The sequence below is a fragment of the Hippopotamus amphibius genome, chromosome 12, assembly GCF_030028045.1.
Source record: "Hippopotamus amphibius kiboko isolate mHipAmp2 chromosome 12, mHipAmp2.hap2, whole genome shotgun sequence".
NCBI classification, from domain to species: domain Eukaryota; kingdom Metazoa; phylum Chordata; class Mammalia; order Artiodactyla; family Hippopotamidae; genus Hippopotamus; species Hippopotamus amphibius.
Window position 1 is genome coordinate 11,627,524 of NC_080197.1, and position 18,586 is coordinate 11,646,109.

General features: G+C 46.5%; 1 protein-coding gene across 1 annotated transcript in view; it reads left to right on the top strand.

The window, feature by feature from the left end:
* The window catches only part of PTGIS (prostaglandin I2 synthase), a 48,162-nt gene that overhangs the window by 14,889 nt on the left and 14,687 nt on the right, over positions 1 to 18,586 (top strand). The window contains exons 4-6 of the mRNA XM_057703365.1: positions 1,206 to 1,349; positions 5,231 to 5,382; positions 16,604 to 16,785. Coding sequence (XP_057559348.1) covers positions 1,206 to 1,349; positions 5,231 to 5,382; positions 16,604 to 16,785 — 478 coding nt within the window. The remainder of the gene's footprint in view (positions 1 to 1,205; positions 1,350 to 5,230; positions 5,383 to 16,603; positions 16,786 to 18,586) is intronic.

Below are 18,586 nucleotides of genomic sequence, written 5' to 3' on the forward strand. Positions count from 1 at the left end.
CTGGCATGAGGTCTGGGCATGCCTGCCACATCCACTGAGGGCTTCTGTCTCTGTCAAGGCATAGTGCTTGGAATGGAGTCAAGGGAACAGCTGCAGCAGGGTGATCACTGTGCCAGCTCCCATGTATTAAGTCCTTACAGTATGCCAAGCACTGTGGTAAGCCCTTTATCTCACATGGGTCGTGTCTGTTGTTTTTCCAACAATGAATCATCCCAAAGCTTTTACTACCTGAAAATTCATGGAACCCCTCTGGAAGCGTTCCCGTCTTGAATTATCCAAGAACCCACGGGCTTACTCAGTCTAAAGGGGTCCATCCTATTTCTAAACAGCAGGTGGCGACAAAGAGTCAGAGCACCTGAGGGGTACCCTAGCACTGTTCTTGTTGCTGCCACAAGGTGTCGCTGTTGGACATCGGCTCTGCACCACCCCATGGACACTTTGCTTGATGTGGTGCGGTCCTTTACGGTTTAGATCCTTGTGCAGTGTAGAGGGGCCTTAAACTTAAATAGAAGATCCCATCTTTCCTGGCTTCTAATCATATGCTCAGTCATGGCTCAGTGTTGACTGTATTGTGGAGGCTCAGTACAGAGGGGCTTCTAGCTTCAGCCACACGCTGTCCCTGAACTAGTCCTCTCCTCAGACACCTAGGTACACATGATGAGACCAGATCACCAGCCAGATTCCCTTATTCCTCGTGTAGTGTTCACTTGGAGTCATGTCTTATTAGCACTTCTTGGTCAGAGACACTTTATCCAAATAGATCTCCCTAACTTTGGATCTCAAGGAGAAAGGGTTGGTTTCTTAGTTCTCTCTCTTCTGCAAGGCTGTGGGTTCCTTATCCAAGCTTGTGTACCCCAAGCAGGGATGACTACCATGGTTAAGAGTTCAGACTCTGGAGTTGGGCAGATCAGGGTTTCAGTTCCCTTGGTGACACTTACTGGCTGGGTGACCTTGGGCAAGTCACTTTCCTCTCTGTCCCTGAGTTTCTCCATCTGTAAAATGGGTATCATAATAGTAGCTGTTATCCCTCGGGTTGTCAAAAGATGAAATGAGATCATTGTGCTTGGCAAAATCTTCCAAAAACCCCCATTGCTAAGGAGGAATTAGAGCTCTGGGACTCTGAGGTTTGGGGAGGAGGTGCCTGTGTGCATATATATATATATTTTTTGGAAGCTACATTCTCGCTCCTTTGTTCCTTGCCCCAGGACTCTCCTCCACAAAGAACTCCAGGCACTCACAGAAGCCATGTATACCAACCTCCGCACTGTCCTGCTGGGCGACACCATGGAAGCGGGCAGTGGCTGGCATGAGATGGGACTCCTCGAATTCTCCTACGGCTTCCTGCTCAGGTGAGCCCAGCACTCTGGACCAGCCATTAATAGTGACCAAGGGAACCAGGAGGATATTGTGGGTGGGAAAGCAGTTTGGGATGCTCCAAAGCAAAGGCTGCAAGATGACATTTTGTATCTGGGACTCTGAGCGGTTGCCTGACTCAGCCTATGAGCTGTAAAGGAGACACATGCCGGAAAAGGGGCCTTGCTGGTCACCCAGGTGCTCGGCAAGAGGGCCAGTGTGGCTGGAGCCCCAGTGAGCCAAGGTGGTGGGGCAGAGGGAATGAGGTCAGAGAAACTGGCAGAAACCTGATCTCATGGAGCCTCAAGGCCATGGAAGGCTTTGGGATTTATTCTAAGCAAGACGAGTGACATTGGTGGTTTAAGTAGGGGCATAACATCATTGGACTTAGAGTTTTAAAAGCTCTCTTTGGCTGCCAGATGGAGACTAGATCATAGTTCAGGTGGGTGGCAATGACAGGGAGGCAGGGAGACCTGTTAGGAGGCTGTTGTAGTTTCCCAGGTGAGAGAAAATGGTGGCCTGGACCAGGAGATGGTAAGAATTTGGGTAGCTTTGGGGGATGGGCTTGATGGGACCTGCTGAAGGATTTGATTGTGTGGTGGTGGGGATGGAGGAGCATGGCCACAGGCAGTGAGGGAAAGAGAAGCAGTCATTTTTGGTGGCACCATTAATCACCAGCAGCTCATAAAAGCAAGACATTTCAACCGCTCCAAAAAATTACAGCAATACAGTTTCAGAATGAAGGACAGGCATTTGCTGACACGTATGGGCACACAGGACTACTTATGACACGTGTGTGTTCATGTAGGCTCAATGTGTGCTAATACACTTAATCCTCACAATAGCTCTATGAAGGGGGTACTTTACAAAGCCCGCTTGACGGATGAGATAACTAAGGCCTGGAGCGCCTAGGTCATTTGCCCAGAGTCCCATGGTTGGGGTCCTGGCAGTTCTGGCTGCAGAGCCTACACTCTCCACTTCTTCTTATTTCACCCTGAAGTGGTGCAGACACCGACCAGGGCTGTGATTGGTCTGGGTGATTCTGGTCTGGTCCTCCCTGTCATCGTGTGGTGGAGATACTGATGTCCAGAGAGGGGCAGCTAAAACCACCCAGCGAGTTCACAGCAGGGAACTCCCAGGTCTCCTGGCTCCTGCCATCCCTAAGCAAAGATGTCAGAGAAGAAGCTGAGGCCCTGGGGAAGGTGGGGGCTGCGTGGTGGCAGCTGGCCTGTTTAGGCTCAGGGTGACAGCAGGCACAGTGCCGGGGGGCAGATGTAAGTGGATCCCTGTGTCTTCAGGGCCTGAGCCCTGGGCTGCAGCTCCTGCCTCCTGGCTTGGCAGCAGCCTTCAGCCTTTTCCTTGCCACCTGCAGCCCCTGAAATACAAAAGGAGCAGGCATGTTGGATGACAGTTGCACTGATACAAAGATGCACGTTCACGTAGCCCTGGACCATGAGATTCCACCCTGTTCTGTGTGGGCCCCTGCCTCACTCAGTCACATCCAGTGTTCTAACTTTGATTCCACTGGTATCATCTCACCAGCCTCCTTGCTGCCCCTTGAACAGGCCAGGCACGCTCCCACCTCAAGACCTTTGCTGTTTCTGTTCCCTTGCCCAAGAATGCTGTTCCCTACAGATCTGCATGGCTCCTGCCTCACTTCATTCAAGTCTTATCTCAAGGGTCACCTCCTCAGGGAGGCCTTTCCTGACACCCCATTTAATATGATGGCCCTCTCGTTACCCACCCTCATTCCCGCGTTTTCTTTATGGCTCCTAGCGCCACCTATAGGTCGCGTGTGTATTTATAGGTCGTGTAATTATTTATTGCCTGTCTTCAGCTGTGTTAGGTGTTATTTTGATGTGAAGGCACTGTAGGAAGGGCCTTCACGTCCACAGTGTGAAATCTTGTGGTCTTCCTGGGTTTCTTTTCTTTTGGGGAGGGGTTATTCTTCATTGCCTATTTTTGGTAGAAATGTTATCTAAGGAACTAGTTTTCTGCTTTAAGAAAAAAATCAGTGCAAGTAGGATGACAAATGGTGACAAGTGTTTAACTGCAGTGTCACAGAGACTGCAGGGCCTGGGGAGGCCGAGACGGGATGAGGGGAAGGTGAGTGAGATGCAGGGTAAAGGTGAAACAGTAGCTTGGATGACTGAGCTCAGAATCATGATGACCCTGTATTTTCTTCCAAGATCAGTATTCTCAGGATTAAGTTCTAACTATGTACGTATCCATCCACCCCCTCTCCCTCCCTCCTTCCCATCCATCCATCCATCCATTCATCCACCCACCCATCTATCCTCCCATCCATCCATTCGTTCTTCTACCCATCCTCCCTCCCATCCATCCATCCATCTATTTTTTTAAAAATAAATTTATTATTTATTTATTGGCTGCATTGGGTCTTCGTTGCTGCGCACGGGCTTTCTCTAGTTGCGGCGAGTGGGGGCTACTCTTCATTGCGGTGCACGGGCTTTTCATTGTGGTGGCTTCTCTTGCTGTGGAGCACAGGCTCTAGGCACGCAGGCTCAGTAGTTGTGGCGTGCAGGCTTAGTTGCTCCTCGGCATGTGGGATCATCCCAGACCAGATTCTTAACCACTGTGCCACCAGGGAAGTCCCCACCTATCTATTGATAGAACATTTATTGAAGACCTGCTACGTGTCTGCATTGTGTGAATGAGGGACAAAGTGGGGACCAGACAGGCCTTTCTCAGCCCCACCGCCCCTCATTCCTGCTTCTGTCCTCTCCTCGGGAAAAGCCCTGTCCTGGGAGACCCAAGGACTAGGGAGGAGCTGAGAGGGGCAGGATCAGGGCTTCATGGTGTCTCTCTCAGGGGTCCTGGCCCCTCTCACCACATGGAAAAAGTGAAAACTTGTGGTTTTCCTCCCAGGACTGAGGCCCGTGGGGCTGGACTTCTGTAGAATTGAAAAGTGGCCAGTGGTGAAAACATTTCCTCTGAGAGCATTCCTGCGGGCGGGGGTGTGTGTGTGTGTGTGTGTGTGTGTGTGTGTGTGTGCACATGCGCACACACACGCCCAAGGGCTCCCACTTGCTCCTGTGTCTCATCCTTTCTCCACATCCCCTGCCAGGCCCTGTCCCTCTCCTGCTTAGGCCGCTCAGGGCTCTTCAGGTCAAGGCCAGCCTTCTCACCCTTGACACCCAGCCCCCGGCTGACCCGTGTGGTGGGCGCTGCCAACCCCCAGGCCGCTCTGCCGCAGCCCCTCACACTTCAGTCCAGCCCCTGGGCCAGGGGCACCTGACAGCGCTCGGACCTGGCCGTGGTTGCTCCCTTGGCTCCAGGCCTTTGCTGGGACCGTGCCCTCTGCCCGAACCCCTTCCTCCCGCTTATCCTGAAGGTCTCAGCTCAGACCCGGCCCGCTCCAGGGAGCCTGCCCTGACGCCCTCTCCGGGAGCCCCCATCTTGCCCCACTGCCCACCCCTCACTCTGCTCTGCTCACCAGCCTACAGGCACCTCGTCAACACTCTGCCTCCTTTCTGCCGCAGGAGGTTGGCTCTTCCCTGTGCCCCGAACCCCTCCCCCTGATCTTCCTACACCGGCTCCCTCTCGTCCTTTAGCTTAACTGTGAGCCTCTCCCACCCCTTTTGTCCCTCCCTCTGAGCCCCAGCTGACATATGACTCGTCCACTCATTTCTCCATCCGTCTGTCTCCCTCATTAGAGTGTCTGCTCTGTGAGGTCATGAGGGTTTTGTCTGTTTTCTTCTCTACTGACTCTGCGGCCCAGAACGGTCCCTGACATAAGGTAGGAAAATTAGGTGCTCCTCAGGTGTACCAATGAAGAAAGCTTGTAGGCAGCCCTGGGAGGGTTCGGCTGGGAGAATCCAAAGATGACCCTTGACCGGCTGTTTGCCGCCCCCAGAGCCGGCTACCTGACTCTGTATGGCGTCGAGGCACCGCCACACACCCAGGAGAGCCAGGCCCAGGACCGCGTCCACTCAGCCGACGTCTTCCACACCTTCCGCCAGCTCGACCTGCTGCTCCCCAAACTGGCACGTGGCTCCCTGTCAGTGGGTAAGCACCATGGGGGCCCCGGTGGGTGGTGGGGCTGATGGGGGACCCAGTCCATGCTCAAACTGAAGGATCATGGATAACATAGGAGGAAAGACATTCTAATGCCCTTGGAGGTAGGTAGTGGGATCCCTGTCATCTGGGGTATGCAAGAGCACCGTGGTGGAGAGGCAGGGCTTGGACTAGAGCTGGGGTTCCTGGTGGAAATTCTGATACAGCATATATGGAGTGGGGCCTGTGGACCATGTGTGTGTGTGTATGCTCCTTTTTCTAGTTTTAAGATTTAATTTGCTTTAAAACTTTTTACAAGTAGTTTATGCTGATTATAAGAAATTCAAGCTATATAGAGTAATTTAGAGGGAACAATAAAAGAGTTTTCCACCTTCTCCACATCCCAGCCCACTCCTTCCTCTACCCTCCACAGAGGTGACCGTTATTACTAGCTTAAAGTAGATCCTGCAGAGCTTTCTCCAACACACAGACACACAGACACACACACACACACACACACACACACACACACAGAGCTGTGTGTTATTTTTACTTTCTATTTTTAGGATTTTTAATTTTTTTTACCAAGGTGTACTTTATATAAGGAAAGCACACACGTCCTGAATGCACAGCTGAGAGGTCAATCTAAACTTTTCATGCCCTCTTCCAAGTCAACATCCACCCCCTAGAGTTAGCCACTGTCATTTCTTTCACCTCAGCTTAGTTTTACCTGTTCGTACACTTCCTATAAAAAGAATCATACAAGTTGACGTGATCAAGATGGCGGAGTAGGAGGACGTGTGCTCACTCCCTCTTGCAAGAGCACCGGAATTACAACTAACTACTGAACAATCATCGACAGAAAGACTCCGGAACTCACCAAAAAAGACACCCCACATCCAGAGACAAAGGAGAAGCCACAATGAGACGGTAGGAGGGGCACAATCATGTTAAAATCAAATCCCATAAATGCTGGGTGGGTGACTCACAAACTGGAGAACAGTTATACTGCAGAAGTCCACCCACTAAAGTGAGGGTTCTGAGCCACACGTCAGGCTTCCCAACCTGGGAGTCCAGCAACGGGAGGAGGAATCCCCAGAGAATCAGACTTTGAAAGCCAGCGGGATTTGATTGCAGGACCTCCACAGGACTGGGGGAAACAGAGACTCCACTCTTGGAGGGCACACAAAAAGTGTGCTCACCAGGACCCAGGGGGAAGGAGCAGTGACCCCATAGGAGACTGAACCAGACCTACCTGCTGGTGTTGGAGGGTTGCCTGCAGAGGTGTGGGGCAGCTGTGACTCACTGAGGAGACGTGGGCACTGGCAGCAGGGGTTCTGGGAGGTGCTCATTGGCGTGAGCCCTTCCAGAGTCCACCATTAGCCCCACCAAAGAGCCTGTAAGCTCCAGTGCTGGGTAGCCTCAGACCAAACAACCAACAAGGTGGGAACAGAGCCCCACCCATTGGCAGATAAGCATATTAAAGTTTTACTGAGCTCCACTCACCAAATCGGATTAAAGTCTTACTGAGCTCCGCCCATGCAGCCCAACCCACCATCAGTCCCTCCCATCAGGAAGCACCCACGACCCTCCTAGATAGCTTCCTCCACAAGAGGGCAGACAGCAGTATCAAGCAGTATCAGCAGTATTTCGTCTTGTGGAACTGAAAACCACAGCCACAGAAAGACAGAGAAAATGAAAAAGCAGAGGACTTTGTACCAGATGAAGGGACAGGATAAAACTCCAGAAAAACAACTGAATGAAGAGGAGATAGGCACCCTTCCAGAAAAAGAATTCAGAATAATGATGGTGAAGATGATCCAGGACTTTGAAAAAAGACTGGATGCAAAGATCGAAAGTTTACCAAAGACCTAGAAGAATTAAAGAGCAAACAAACAGAGGTATGCAACACAATAACTGAAGTGAAAAATACACTAGAAGGAACCAATAGCAGATTAACTGAGGCAGAAGGGTGAGTAAATGACCTGGAAGACACAATGGTGATAATCACTGATGCAGAAAAGAATAAAGAAAAAAAGAGTGAAAAGAACTGAAGACAGCCTAAGAGACCTCTGGGACAATGTTAAACGCACTAACATTTGCATTATAGGGGTCCCAGAAGGAGAAGAGAGAGAGAAAGGGCCCGAGAAAATATTGGAAGAGATTATAGTTGAAAATTTCCTTAACATGGGAAAGGAAATAGCTACCCAAGTCCAGGAAGCACAGAGAGTCCCAGGCAGGATAAACCCAACGAGAAACATGCCAAGATATATAGTAGTCAAATTGACAAAAATTAAAAACAGAGAAAAGTTATTAAAAGCAACAAGGGAAAAATGACAAATAACATATGAGGGAACTCCTGTAAGGGTAACAGCTGATTTCTCAGCAGAAACTCTGCAAGCCAGAAGGGAGTGGCATGATATATTTAAAGTGATGAAAGGGAAGAACCTACAACCAAGAGTACTCTACCCAGCAACGATCTCACTCAGATTCGACAGAGAAATCAAAAGCTTTACAGACAAGCAATAGCTAAGAGAATTCAGCACCACCAAACCAGCCTTACAACAAATGCTAAAGGAACTTCTCTAAGTGGGAAACATAAGAGCAGAAAAGGACCTACAAAAACAAAAACAAAACAATTAAGAAAATGGTAATAGGAACATACATATTGATTGCTACCTTGAATGTAAATGGACTAAATGCCCCAACCAAAAGACACAGACTGGCTGAATGGATACAAAAACAAGACCCATATATATGCTGTCTACAGGAGACCCATTTCAGACCTAGGGACACATACAGACTGAAAGTGAGGGGATGGAAAAAGATATTCCATGCAAATGGAAATCAAAAGAAAGCTGGAGTAGCAAAACTCATATCAGATAAAATAGACTTTAAAATAAAAAATTTTACAAGAGACAAGAAAAGACATTACATAAAGATCAAGGGATCCATCCAAGAAGAGGAGATAACAATTATAAATATATATGCCCCCAATATAGGAGCACCTCAATACATAAGGCAAATGCTAACAACTGTGAAAGAGGAAATGCAAGGCAGAAATAGAGACACAGGTGTAGAGAACAAACACATGGACACCAAGTGGGGAACGTGGGGAGGACTGGGAGGGAATGAATTGGCAGATTGGGATTCCAAATTGTACACTCTAAATATATGCTGTTTATTGTCTGTTAACTGTATCTCAATAAAAGTTCTTAAAAAAAATCATACAATATGCACCCTTTCGTGTCTGATTTTTTCCACTCAGCTTCATGCATGTAAGATTCATGCAGGTTGTATGTATCTGTGGTTTGTTCTTTTTTTGTTGCTGTGCAGTATTCCATGAGAGTAATTTGTTATCCATTCCTGGTTGATGGACATCTTGGTGATTTCTGGTTTCTGGTTTGGTTAGGTTGCTGAGAACATTCTCGCACATGTCTTTCCGAGCACACATGCCTTCATTGTTCTTAGTTATTAGCCCTGTGCTTTTATAACACTGACATGGCACACTGGAGGAATTGTTCTGCTACTTAGACTTTTCACTGAACTCCGTATCTAGAACTTTCCACATCGGTGTGTAAAAACCCATCTCATTCATTTTTTTGTGGCTACAGAGGCGACTCAGTATTGGTAGAGAGCTTTCTGTTGGATTCAGAGTGTCAGGGCCGTAGGAACCAGTGGGCTGCATTCTCGCCTGGCCACTGTGTCTCAGACATCCCCAGTGAGAAGGATCCTCTGGGGCCCTTGTTAATAAGACAGGTCTCCAAGCCCCATCTTGGTCCATTTGAATCTGAATCTCCAGGGAGGCTGGGACACTGCCTGTTTGACAAGTGCTGCGGGAAGGTTGAGAAATACTGTGTGTCCTAGTCTCAGACACATAACAAGACCTGGATTCAGATCTCTGCTCTGCTGCTTCCTTGCTGGTGATTTGGGGCACGTTACTTAACTTCTTTTTGCCCTGGGTCTTTTCTCCAGAGAGGCAGGTGAAGGCAGTGGGCTCAGGTGGCTTGAGGTGGTTTATTGGCTCTTATGTATTCTCTCTATGCCTCAGTGATCACATCTGTAAAATGGGGAGAACAGTAGGATCTTCCTAGAGTGTGGCTGTTAGGATTGGCTGAAGTAATAAGAAAAAAACATTATTTTTTGAGCTCTTTCTTTGTGCCAGATAGCAGGTTAAGCATTGTCTCTTTCAGTGCTCACAACAGCTCATGACCCCATTTCCTTTATTTATGTATTTTTAAAAATCAATCTTTAACACAGTAGATTGTTTAAATTAAAAAAGAAACATATTCTTGTGGTAGATGTAGACAGTAGAAAGTAATAATACTCTTCCAAGCCAAGCTTTCTAAGGAAACCAATGTTGACATGCTGATATATCCCTTCACAGTGTTTCGTAGGGACACTGTATTTTGAAAATGGAAACAAATATCTAAAGTGTCACTGTGTGTATTTACAAAAAACTGTTATATCTATTATCTGCAGCTTATTTTTTTTAAGCTAACAATATAGCTGTCCCTTGTCAATACAAATGTCTTCTAGAGGCATTAGCCAATGCAGTTAGATAAGAGAAATCAATTACCAGTAAAAGAATGAGTAAAGAAGAAATAAAACTATCCCTATTTGCAGATAATCTGATACTATACCCGGAAACCCCCAGAAGATCTATGATAAAACTAACTCAAGCAAATAAGAATATAGCAAAGTAGAAGAATGTAAAACTCAACATAAAAAATTCAGACATCTTTCTGGCTCTCGCAGGTCTATATTTAGGCAGCCATCCACCTCCAATGAATATTTATAATTGTTTCTTTTGTGTGTGTGTGACTGTTACAGTATTTCATTGTATTTGTATTGGATTGGCCAAAAAGTTCGTTCCGGTATTTCTGTAAGATGTTACGGAATGGAAGGAACTTTTTGGTCAACCCAGTCAGTATCTCTTCTGCCATCTGGTGATTTTCTCTAACAGTTTCCTAGAAGTGGGTTTGCCAGGTCAGAGGGCATACGCATTAAATTTTTATTAGCTATTGCCACATCATTTGCAAAACCATGGAGCAGTTCATACGCCTCCCCAAAGGGAGTGAGTCTGCTCATTCCTCACCAGATTTTATCAGTCTTGCCATTTGTTTGCCAATCTAATGGGCAGAGGTGGGTAATTTGTTGTTTTAATTTGCATTTTCCCACAACCTTGTCAGCCTGCAGTTATCAGTCTATAAATCCTTGCCAATCTGATAGGCAAAAAAAGGGCGTCTGGCTTTATGGGCTTTTCCCTGACTACTGTGATGAAACATCTTTTAGTGTTACTAGCCATTTGCTTTTCCTCTTTGCCTGTTCATGACTCTTAATGTCTTTTTAGAGACAACTCCTTTATCTTATTGAATCCTGCCATCCGTGCTGGAAAGCTGGTATTATTAAACTCATTTTTCAGGTAAAGAAACTGAGGCTCAGAGAGGTGAAGTCACTTGTCATGGACACACAGCTGATAAGGTGGCAGAGCCAACAAAATGGAAACTGGGTCTGTCTGATTGCAAAATCCAGTGCATAAAGCGCTGACACATCCCAGCACTGATTACTTCTCCAGGAAAGAATAGTTTCTCTGTCGCTCTTTCCTCCATGCAGGTGTTCCAGGGCAGTCTGGGTAGATGCAGAGGGAGACCTGCCCTGTTATTTTGGGAGCCCCTCTGGGCTGGGTATGGGAAAGCTGCATTTCTCAGTATAGGCAGCAGGTGGCAATGTAGGGAGAGGTTTCTCAGCTAGGGACTGGAGCCTGGGGTGCAGAAGGGCCCCCAGGCTCCTTGCTGTGGGACAAGAAGCATGCAGCTTCTCTGGAAAAGTGATTTGGTAGAACCTGCCAACATATGAAATACACATGCCTTTGATCCCGTACTTCCGCTTCTTGGAATTACCCCACAGAAATGCTCACGTGTGTCCACGGATGCACAGATGTTCACTAGCACGTCGCTTGTTTTAGCAAACCCTACAGACCACCTAAGTGCCCCCAGTAGCAGCTGATGAAATAAATTAAGCTTTCAAACAAGGGAAAACTATGGAACTGTAGAAAGGAATGGCATATACTGTTATAGGATGAAGTCTACTGTTATGAAAAATGTGCAGAACAGTGGGTGTGTTGTGTGTGTGTGTGTTTGTGTTTAAATATGGGAACATTTATAGATTTTTGCCTCTGGGAAGTCTGAGATGCGATGGAGAGAATCTTATGCTCGTGTGAACTCTTAGAGCTTTATTATTATTATCGATATTGTTGTTATTTACCGTTTGGATGCATTATTCCTCCTCTGCTTTTAGAAATGTAAACATTTTAAAAGAAAATTGATCCTTTAGGGGACCCTTAAACAATTGAGTCTGGTGCTTCTCATACAGGAGGGAGTTGGGGGCAGCAGAGAGTTAAATAGAGCCCAAAGCTAAGTAAGCATAGTCCTTCTTTCTGGAATAATCATTTCACTGGATTATTGGCTGTTTTTTTATTTGAATATTGTTTGGGGGGAGAAAGCATTCTTATATTAAAGCATCACAGGGTCTAATGCAAAAATCAAAAGCATTTTAAAGGTAAAACAACACTTTAAAAACATGTCTCCACTGGAAGCCTCTCCAAACTGTACCCTCAGGTCTCCAGGGGACAGAGGTGTTTCCACGCCTAGACCTGTTGCTTTACAAATGGGGAGACTGAGGCCCAGAGATGGACAGGGCCTCAGCCAAGCCCGCACAGCGTGGGAGTTGTGGAATCGAACCTGTTTCTCCTGCCTCCGAGCAAGTTACCAGTTGCAGGAGCCTGGCAGTTCTGATTCACAGCATTGACTCATTACCCTGGGGCTGGTGAATAACACCTTATAAAAATGGCAGGAGTGTAGCAAGGACAGCTTACTAGACCACTGCCAGTACAGAGTGCGTTTGTGTGGTCTTTTTGAGTTATCCTAATGATCCTATGAGCCAGGTTGCCCCCATTTTGCAGGTGGGGAACTGAGAATCAGAGATACAAGTGATTTGCCCGAGATCATCCTTCTAGGGAGGGGCACAGCTGGGATTTCAGCCTGGGTCTCTCTGGCTGCAAACTGGGTGTTCCCTACTTCACAGTTTATTATTATTTCTTAATTATAGAAATAACACGTGAATACATTCTCCTTGGACTCATAATTTACTAACATTCATTAAGCTTTGTTTAATAATATAGTTAATGTTTATTGGGCCTGTGCCAGGCATCACTCTTTGGGCTTTATATGTTAATGCATTCAGTCCCCGTATAACCCTATGTGGTGAGTACTCATCCCAATTACAGGTAAGAAAACTGAGGAGTTCAGAGGTGAGGTGCCTCGTTCAAGGTCAGGCACTCTGCTCCAGAGTTTGGGCTGTTAACTGGGTTCCCCTGCCTCTTGTGAAAAAAATAAAAAGAAAATCAAATATTACAGAGAAGGCAAATTCTCTTTTGACCACACTCCCTCTGCATCTATCTCGAAGGTAACCATTGTTACCAATTGGGTGTTATCCTGCTAGAAAGGTGCTATCCTGTAGAAATAGAATGCCAGCCACATATGTAATTTTAAATTTTCTAGTAGATGCATTAAAAAAAAAGAGGTGAAATCAATTTTAATAAAATTTTTTCTCTAACTCAGTATATCTAAGTACATTAGCATTTCAGCATGTAATTAATGTAAAAATTCTTGTGATATTTTACATTTCGTTTCTCATGCTAAGACTTGGAGTCTGGTGTGTACTTTTCACTCACAGCACATCTCAGTTCTGGGCAGCCACATGTCATGTGCTCAGTAAGCAAATGTGTCTTGTGGCTTCTTTCCTGGATAGAGAAGTTCTAGACCCTTCTCAATGTGTTAAAATACAGTACGAGCCCCAATATACTCTGATCCAAATACACAGCAAGTCCTGGTTTTCCCAGTGGGAAAGTTTTTTTGTTTGGTCTTGCTTTGTTTTTTCGGTCAGCCTAAACGTGGAAATAATCAGGGCTGGAAATGAAATAATGTCTACTTATTGATTCTGTTGAACATCCGTGGTTAAGTTTACATGTTGTATAAACTAACCCGTTTAGAAATGTTGCTTTCCTCCCACACTCACATTTCAGGAAGTGGCTTATTCAGACTCCAGCTTTGACACCTGTGTCTTCCCATCAGTGGGGTCCCAAGTGGAGTCACCAAACTCAGTTTTCCAGAACCCTGCTTTGTCACTCCCTGATCATGGTTTGAAAGACGAATGAACTATTTGAATCTATGAATCTGTGATCTTTCTCTGGAAATGTTTTCCGAGGATGGGGGGTGGTGCCAGATTTTGAAGATATTTCATGTGGTTCAGACACGGAAAATATAAAGAGTAACAGTGAAAAGTCTCCCTTCCCTCTTGTCATCCCTCCTTCCACCCACTTCCCACTCTCCACAGTCGGCTGGTTTTATTAGTTTCTCATGGATCCTTCATGCAAATACAAGCAAATGCATTACATTCTTGTTTTTCTCTTTTGCCCACAAATGCATGGTAAACACACTGATGTGGACACTTTGCCTTTTCCTAACAATATAGAGTAGCCATCGCTAACTCTTGTGTAAGATGTGTGTATCCTGCACTGTTCTAAGGGCTCTGCAAATGTTAAGCTGATTTGATTAAATTGCCGCTATGTTTTTTTTTTCTTTTTTTTTTTGCCAGTCCATTTTTTTATTATACACTACCATCTTTGGCTCACTTGCCAAATGACGTTCACATACCTTCCTCTTTTTTAATGGTGGCAAAATAGACATAACCTAAAATCTACCATTTAGACCATTTAAAATATGGAATTCAGTGGCATTGAGTACCTTCACAATGTTGTATAGCCATAGCATTATGTATTTCCAGAAATTTTTCATCATACCAGAAGATCTGTATCCATTAAACAGTAACTCCCCATCTCCCCCTCCCGCCACCCCTCATAACCTGTATTCTATTCTCCATCGCTATGAATTTGCCTGTTCAGAGAGACACTCATGTAAGTGGAATCATGCAATATTTCCCTTTTTATGTCCGCCTTACTTCACTGAGTATAATGTTCTCTGGATTCATCCATGTCCTAGGATGTGTCAGAATGTTCGTGGACGTGCCACATCTTGTTTACCTGTTCATCTGTTGATGGACACGGGTTATTTCCACCTTGTGACTATTGTGAGTAATGCTGCTATGAACATGGTTGTGTACAGGTATCTGTTTGTGTCCCTGCTTTCAAAGCTTTTGAGTATAAATCCAGACGTGATACTGCTAGATCCTACGGTAATTCAATGTTTAACTTTTTGAGGCACCACCAAACTTTCCAGTAGTGGCTGCACCATTTTACAGTCCCGCCAGCAACACTCAAGGGTTCCAATTTTCTACACCCTTGCTTCTTACAATATTTTACTTTTTAAAAAAATACTAGCCATCTTAATGGCTATGAGGTGGGCTCCCACTGTGGTTTTTGATTGGCATTTCCCTGATGACTAGCGGCATTCAGCATCTTTTCCTGTGCTTACTCACCATTGGTATCTCTTCTTTGGAAAAATGTCCAGTCAAGCCCTTTGCCCATTGTTCGAATTGGGTTGTTTGGTTTTTTGGTTGTTGTTGAGTTGTAGTTCTTTATATATTTTGAGTATTAGATCCTTATCAGATACATGATTTGCAGATATATTCTGCCATTCTGTTGGCTGTTTTTTCATACTACATTGCTTTTGAAAGTCATCCCCAAAAGCCAGGTTTACAGTGACATTCAAGACCTGCAGTTGCACTGTCAGACGTTAAAAAGTGCCAGTCATTTCTAAATCTCTGTTAAATTTCTTTACCTCCCTTTTTTAGCTATCTCATCAGATTGATCCTGTAAATAAGCATCTAGAACCAGCATCTGCTGAGGTGGCTTCAGCACCTCCTGCACCCTGCACCCACCTGTGAGCCTGGGCCACACCCTCAGAGATTCTGATGATATTGGTGGGGGTGGGGGTGGGGGGTGGGGTGGGGACTGAGAAGCCGGAGATTTAAAGCTGCCTGGTGGTGCTCCAGTGCCTGACAATTTGGGAAACAGGAAAATCATGTCTTTCAGATGAACCATTGGCCTCATTGCTTTAAATTGAGAAGTATGTCACCTAGGAAAGTGTTTAGAGGTTGAAGAAAAGCATGTGGAGCATATTGTTTGACAACATAACTAATATCCTCAAATAAGTTTCACCTACATTTTACATCCTGTAACATGCAGCCTGGTTTAGAGCCGCTGGATGGATGGGTCTTCCTGAAACACTGCTTTGTGGCTGAAAAAAGTCAACGAGATGGTTTCTAGGACTTTGGGATTTTGTAGCAATCCAAGCGACTCACCCTTTTCCAAAGGGTGATTTTGGGAAAACCAGATTTTGTATTTGCACATATGTGTGTCGATACAGCATCGTCTTGTAGCATGAACACAATAATAAACAATAAGCACCTGACTTGATTCTATCAATGGTCTGCCTGTGTGGGCCTGGCGAGGGCTGGACATAAAGAACTTCCCTGTTGGTTTTCACTGCTGCACGGTTTCCAGAATGTAAACCCACCATTGTTTATTTAATGGTGTTTGTGAACTGGTGATCCGTGAGCCAAAGTTGACCTCAGAGATGCTTTTGTGGCCAGTGTAGTGATTAAACATTTCTTACTGAGATGCTAAACACATGTCAAAACACATGAGAAGATTCCCTGTGAACATCTGGATTTCAGCTTCTTCTGGAAACCCAGGCTCCCTGGCTGTGCTGGGCTGTTTCTCTGTCAGGCCCGATGGGCTGGTCGGTGGAGCTGAGTGGAGCCACCCCGACCCTCCCATTGGGCCCCTTCCTGGCCCTCCTCCCTCATTCACTTTACCTGCCTTTCCTGAAGGTAGTCGAGTAGACCAGTCTGCCCCTCTTGATGGTCAGTTCAGTTGTTTCCGGTGTCGCCTGACTGACGCTGTGCAGAGTATGCTTTTGGGGTCTCCACATGCATGTGGGGTGGCGTTCCTCTGGGATCAGACCCTGGGAAGGGAGACTTCGGCTCCCTGTTTCCTGTTCCTTCCCCTGCTGTGCAAAGAAACCTATTCATTTAACAGATGTCAACTTAGCACCCGCTCTTGCCAGGCCAGCATTTAAGGGCTGGGGTTCCTGTAGCCTGTTTCCCACAGGAACTCTGAAGACCCTTGGCCTCATGGGAGGTCAGGGCTGGGTGGCTCTGGGCTGGAGGTGGATCTGTAACCTGCATCCTCTGTGCTCCGTCCCTGCAGGGGATAAGGACCAGGTGTGCAGGGTCAAAGGTCGCCTGTGGAAGCTGTTGTCCCCAGCCAGGCTGGCCAGCCGAGCCCACCGGAGCAAATGGCTGGAGAGTTACCTGCTGCACCTGGAGGAGATGGGCGTGTCGGAGGAGATGCAGGCACGGGCTCTGGTGCTGCAGCTCTGGGCCACACAGGTGGGTGCGAGCAGGTGTGAATGTGAGGTTGTGCGTATGAGCGTGTGTGCGTGTGCGTACGTGCACACGCGTGTGTGCACTCGCACTCGTGCATGTGTGCGCTGAGGCACACTTAGGCACACACCTGCATGGGTGTGTGTGTGTGCATGTAGGTGTACATGTTGAGTGTGTGCCACTGCGAGTGTGAGTGTGGGTATGTGCACACACACCCAGCTGCCTGCCCCAGTTCCCTGACTCAGGCTGTCAAACAGTCTCACGAACGGGGCCATTCATTCAATATATATATTTTTAATTTGGAAGGACATCAAACTTACAGAGAAGCTGTATGAATAGTTTAATGAACTCATATATACTTCACCTTGAGTCCCCAATTTTATTTATTTATTTAAATTTTTATCGGAATATAGTTGATTTACAATGTTAAATTCCCCAGTTTTCAGCATTTGACCACATCTGCTTTCTCTCTCTCGCCTACTGTGATTATCTTACTGAACCATTTGCAAATTAGTTGCAGACATCATGCTTCTTTGCCCCTCATGACTTCAGTGTGCATCTCCTAGGAGTAAGAATATTCTCTTACCTCACCACAGTACAGTGATCAAATTCAGGACACTTAACCCAGATACAGGATCACTATCTAATATACAGTCCACATTCCAGCTCTGCCTGTTGTCTCAATAATATCCTTTATGGCTCACCTTGGTCCAGCATCCAACTCAGGATCGCACACTGTGCTTAGTCATTCTGCCTTCTTAGTTTTCTTCCATATGGAACAGTTTTGGTGCCTTTCATTGTCTTTCATGACCTTGAGATTAGTGAAGTGTGCAGACCAGTTATCTTGAGACTCATTTGAAAGTTCCACTCCGTACTTACCTTAGACCTCAAAGACCCTGCTTTGTGTTGCTCTTGCTTTAGCCAAGGGCAGGGGTGGGGCAGACATCAAGGAAACATACAGAGTGTTTTAGATGCTGATATGCAGGATATAAAACAGGACCATGACTAGAGAGGTCCTGGGGGTCTACTCTGGCCAGGGTGGCCTCTCTGAGGAGGAAATGTCTGAGCTGAACCCTGGATGATAAAAAGAGCTAGATTTGGGGTCTTAGGGAAGATGTGGGGATAGAGTATTCCAGGAAGGGAGAAACAGCATGTGCAAAGGCACTGGAGTTGGATAATGCCAAGTGTTTGAGCAACAGCAAGGAGTTGAGTGTGGCCGAAGCAGAGTGAGGAGGGGTAGTGGGACGTGAGGGTGGTGATCACGGAGGGCCCTGTGGGTCCTAGTAAGTAAGGTATTGGGATTTTGTTCTGGGTGAGGTGGGAGCCCTGGCAGGGTTCTGAGCAGAGGAGAGACAGGATCTGAGAAGCAGGCACACCAGTGAGGAGACAATGGTGGCAGGACCAGGTGGTGGCCATGGAGATGAGGAAGACGTGAATAGATTCTGGAAACAAAAGGAAGACAGCGCCAGTGGAGCTGGGAATGGACCAGATAGTGCAGTGGGAGAAAGCAGGGCTGAGGATGCTGCATCTCCAGGCCTGGCTCCTGCCCTCGCCCCAACCCCAAGGCCCCTCCTTCTCTTGGCCCCACCTCGGCAGTGACAGTTGCGCAGGCTGACATTTCAGGGTAATTCCTCTCCCATCGACTTACGACTTATTTTTCGTTTTCTCTCAGAGCCATTAACTGTCCTTGCAGGCAGAGGCTGGCAAGGGGTGGGGACTGGGTTTAATCAGCAGTTGAGACCCCATTAGTGTCTAATAACATATTTATGGGCAGTGACTTGGGACTCCAAACTGTCCCCAGAATCCC